Source organism: Cariama cristata, unplaced genomic scaffold, assembly GCF_000690535.1.
Source record: "Cariama cristata isolate BGI_N322 unplaced genomic scaffold, ASM69053v1 Scaffold42850, whole genome shotgun sequence".
NCBI classification, from domain to species: Eukaryota; Metazoa; Chordata; class Aves; order Cariamiformes; family Cariamidae; genus Cariama; species Cariama cristata.
In genome coordinates, this window is record NW_009594897.1 from 1 (window position 1) to 4,922 (window position 4,922).

Consider the following 4,922-nt stretch of genomic DNA (forward strand, 5'->3'; position numbering starts at 1 on the left):
CCGCCGCCCGCCCCGTGACAAGCACAGCGGGGCAGGGCGTCTCTGCCTTCCCATCGCGCTGCTCTGCGTGTGCTCGCCGTTTAGGTCACCCTTGCCTCAATGTAGAGTAACAGCACGGAGGGCTGCCTTCGGTTTAATCTGATATTTGGTGGGTTTTTTTTCCCCTCCCTCAGCTCTCGATCTGGCCACCAGGCACACACCCCACCCCTAGGGCCCATTCCGGCTTTGGGTGCATGACAGGCATCCTGGTGACTAAACTGTTGGGTCCATCCCCTCCTTCAAATAATGCTTGTTATTTCTTCACCGAGTTCTTCACTGTGCACCAAATTAAGCACAGGGCAATCTAGCACACTTTGGACAAAGGCCACCAACCCTTGACTGGGAGCTGTGCACAAAAACAAGAGGTAGCATTGCAGTCCTCGCCAGAAACAAACACTTGGCTCAGGACCCCTTTGCTTTGCCGTAAAGGCTCTTTGCTACACGTCCTTGCAAGGCCAACCCCAAACTTCGTGGTAAGGCAAGTATGTACCCTAGGTTTACGGTATTCAGAAAAATCTCATGTTTAGCAATCAATTTCAAACAAGCTACATAGAGGCTGGTTGCAGTTGATCGAGAAATAACCGTTTTCTTCATACTACAGATAAAAAAATTGCCTAATTTATGGTTGAAAAAAAAGACAGTACTACAGCACTTAACAGTTCTTTTATTATTTCATGAACAGGCACAGCAAAACAATTCACTGTATTAGGAAAGCTATTTCAGCATATCTTTGATATTATTCAGTTAAACTGTTTAAGAAACTATGAGTAGGAAAAATATGTAACAATAGCAAAAATTTAAAGCTTTATCACTTAAATATGCATAGACATCCTATGCTTTTTCATTACATTCTTTAATAAAGGACTAATAAAGTAGGTGACAGGTAATGTGTGGTGATAAAACAATGTCCTGTGGCGATAAAAAAAAATTATTCTATAAGGGCATCTGCTGCAAAGACATACTTTTATTTCCATTCTTGCCTAAGTGCTTGTTCAGTTATCAACCAAAAAAACCCTGTCTAGTCAGGCTGCTTAGCAACACTTTGAACAGGCTGCCAAAGACTCCTTTCCTCTGTAGGGAATGTATCAAGACATTAAATGGATGAGTTGGGAAGAAAAAACAAAAACCAACCAAACAAAAAAAAAAAACCACACAAAAACAACCCCCAAAAAAACCCAAACTTGGGATGGGAGGAAAAAGGGAAGGGGAGCTAAAGATGTGCTCCAGCCTAGTCAGAAGCAAGATTAACTTCTTCCTTTCCTGCAAGATGTCATTGCCTGATGGCCACAAAAAGTGAAGTTGCAATGGGAACTGCAAGGACAGATGAAGCATTCCCTGAGCAAGAGGGATGTTTCTTGTGTCAGCAAGAAGTTAGACCTCTGCTCTCAGCTGCACAGGGCAAGAGCTGCTTTAAACGGCAGTGGCTGCGTATGGGTAACTAGCTCTGTTATTCTAGCCAAGATGAAATGAAGACTGGAGAAGCAGATACAGGCACAGCTGAAAGACAATTCACACAAAAACAGTAGCTCTATTCAAGGCAATTAGTGCAAAAAACAAGTAGCCCTATTCTAAAGAAACAGAAAGTTACTGTGTAAAGGCAGCTCTTCAGCAAAGAAGTCTCTTTTTTAGGGAGAGCAAAATTTGCCACAGAACAAAATGCTGGAAGTTTTGTTGTGCCGGATGAAGAAGAGGAAGGGATGATCCGCAGTGAATTCTGGAACAATCATTGCACAGCGCAGCAGCATCACTCCTGCTGTGGCAGCTGCTGCTTCAGTGCCTTCTTCGTTGACTTCCACAAAGGACTTGTGAATCACTTGAGAGAGCGCCAGCTCATTGCCAGCTGAGATTCCCGAGAAGTCTGCCTTCCCCAAGTCAAAGGCATCAGGCATTCCCATGCTGCTCAGAAGGGGTTTCAGATCATAATCTTCTTCCAGTTTAAATCTGGGTAAAGACACCTTCACCTCTGTATAGTCCATCATTTCAGGATTGATCCAATCTATCAGCTTCTCATACGTAAGTTCTCTTTCCAGCTAAAGAAAAACCCAAAGTTTATGTAATTAAAATGAGAAGATAGTCAGTTTTACACAGCCAAAAGTAGTGATTACTGTGTTTATTTACATAGCACATAACATGCATCTTTTTTCCAGGGTTTAAAGTATCAGCATCAGTCCCTTCCAGATGAAGTTGACTTTTATAAAACTTGTTAGATGGGTTTGTTTTTTGTTTTGTGGTGTGGGGTTTTTTTTTTGGTTTTGTTTTTGTTTGTTTGTTTTTGGGTTTGGGTTTTTTTTGTTTGTTTTTTTTACTACACATATGGGAAGCAAAGGTACAGAAGAATTGATGATAATGTCCCAAAGGAACTGAACCCAATTCTGTCTCTTAACCAAAGGATCCTCCTTCAGGTTGACAGGCTGATGACAAAGTCTGCTCACAATGCCTTTTGCAGTTGGTGTTAGGAAACTTTATTAATAAATTCCTTGTCCAGAGCATGAAATAGCCAAAACTTCTATCACATCTCCGCAACAGGAGAGATCCTACACTTTCCTGCGAGTCTGTTTCCAGGCGCTGGGCCAGAGACAATCTCCCAGCTGTTCAGAATAGAAGATCGATGGGACAAGCTATAGGGCTTTCTAAGAGCTCCCGCAAATCCCCCTTCACCACATATGATCCTCACCCCATTCTATGCCTTCATCATAATCACAGCTAACCTCTGCTCCTGAGGAGGGTCAGGTCTTCTTCTAGAGCCTCTGGCTAAGGGGGCAGCACACAGCTTGACCAGTAGTGACACAAGACATGCCAATCACTTTGGGGGCAAGGAGGTGTGGGACATTTCAGCCAGTGATGAGCACCAGTGACATAATAGCTTTGGAATTGAACTTCAGGTCTATATGCGGTATCAGACTTTCTTCCCTGGAATGATACAGACTGTCTTTGCATTTTGCTCAACAACTTACGCTTTCCAAGCCAGTAGATTCATCCTGGATTGCATCAGGGAGCAGAATGATCATGCTGAGTTCATGACCAATGTAAGGGAGCTCAAGGATTTTTGTCTGGAAGTCCCCAATATAGGTCATGTTAAACTTGTCCTTCTTGAACATCATCTGCACAGGTTTGGTCTCCTCCTGAAAATAAAGAGATGTCAACAGTTACTACTGAGCTAGTAAGCTGGTTTCAAAATATGAAGCAGGCATCCAGTTATTCAGGGATTTTTAGAATTTGACTAAAGAGAACTAAAGAGACCACAGAGTACAGCCCCACCACTGTCTTTTGTAAAGCAAGAGGTAAGAAGTCAGGATCCCTGAGATTTAATTTTTAATTACTAACGTGGAAGTGTCTGTAAAGTCTCCTTTAAGGCAAAGAGGCAAGGACACACATTTGCTCACTTAAGAACTAGTGACAAGCACTGAACAGAGCTGGTAAGAAGCAGAGCCTGTGGTCCTTGCTTTAAATGAACACAAAGTAATGTCAATGTAGGTATTTTCATTTTTCATCCATATGGCTCCAGGTGCTGTAACAGAGGAATTAAAATATTTTAAAATTATATTAAAAATGCCAAGAAAGCAAGAGCATTATTTTGAATTCTTAAAGGTCACATGGAGAGTAAAGAGAGGAAATATTTTTCTTCTCAATTTAATTCTCCATTATTTCCTTCCATTTTCACATGGAGCATCAGCTACTACTGTTTACATCACTATTTTCCTCCTTTTCAGTTAAGGGTTTCACTGCTTTCTCCCTTACCTTCATGAGATAACCATGCAAGCAGTTTTTTTGTTTTTAAAGTAAAGCCCATTGAAACAATGCGCACAGAGAATATGGCAGAAATTATTTTGCAGCAGCAATGACACATGAAAAGGATGGAGAAGCAAAGAAAAGGCCATACAGCATGTGAAAATCATCCAGTGAGTTGTAAGTGCAAGAGTAGCAGAAATAACGTCACAGGATGCTGGAAAGGCTCCTGGGATGTTAAAGTAACTCTTTGTTACCAGACAGATTGTAAAATAACTAGCTTAACATTTCAGGTTACATCCGGGATTTCCAATTGCTCATTTGAGCCTACTCACACACTTCTGCAGCTCATTGGTGGCTAGTCATTAGTAGGATGAAAATACAAACTGAGGCCATTTAGTTTTACAAAGAAATAGATTTGCAGTTGCTTGCATATCTGAAAGTGAGTTCCTTGGGTAGGCCAAGCCAGCAATCCCCAACCTTACGCCTTACAACTTTCTTCAATAGTTATCTAGATCCCAAAGACTCTAATATTAAAAAAACAATAAAATATATATATATATACACACAAAGGAAAAAGTAATCTCGGAGCTAGGCTGGACCTTATTCCAGGAATATTAAGATTTAGGTCATGAGCTCACCATAGCACAGCATCCAACACAGAAACATCACTGAATGTGCCTCCTCAGAAGGGAACGGAAAGAGCCCTACACAAATCTATAAGCTTGGGCTTTCTGCAACATCTCTGTAGGAAACTGATGCCAAACCTTCCACGTGTGGTAGCACTACACAATATTCCATCAAAAGTCAAAAGGCAGCATCACAAGCCATCAGCACTACACGCTGTTGGTGTTGCATCTTAGAACCTGGTCCTAGTTTTGTACTGGTCCAAGGAAAAGAAAATGGAATAGTGTATCTAAATACTCTGCTAGCTTTTTCAACACATTTCAACAGTGAGAGGGCAAGGTGTCAGAAACGAAGTCAGCCCAGTGGTTTCTGAAGCGCTGTAGTAGGTAGTATGGGGTGAGCAATAACATTCTCTATTTAGAAAGTGGTGTTAGCAGTTTCAAGCATTCTTAGATATATTTCACCACCAGGGAAGAGACGGTCTGAAGGTAGGCATATGACGGCTTTGATTTTACATGATGTTTGTTCAT

General features: G+C 41.5%; 1 protein-coding gene across 1 annotated transcript; it reads right to left on the reverse strand.

Annotated features, from left to right (window-relative positions):
* Positions 1-1,663: 1,663 nt before the first annotated feature.
* LOC104154720 (serpin B6-like) lies at positions 1,664-3,161 on the reverse strand (the record flags this gene model as incomplete). The annotated part of the gene is made up of 2 exons (XM_009699655.1): positions 1,664-2,069; positions 2,994-3,161. Coding segments are annotated over 2 exons (573 nt in total), but the record flags the coding sequence as incomplete, so codon positions are not given.
* Between the last annotated feature and the right edge of the window lie 1,761 nt (positions 3,162-4,922).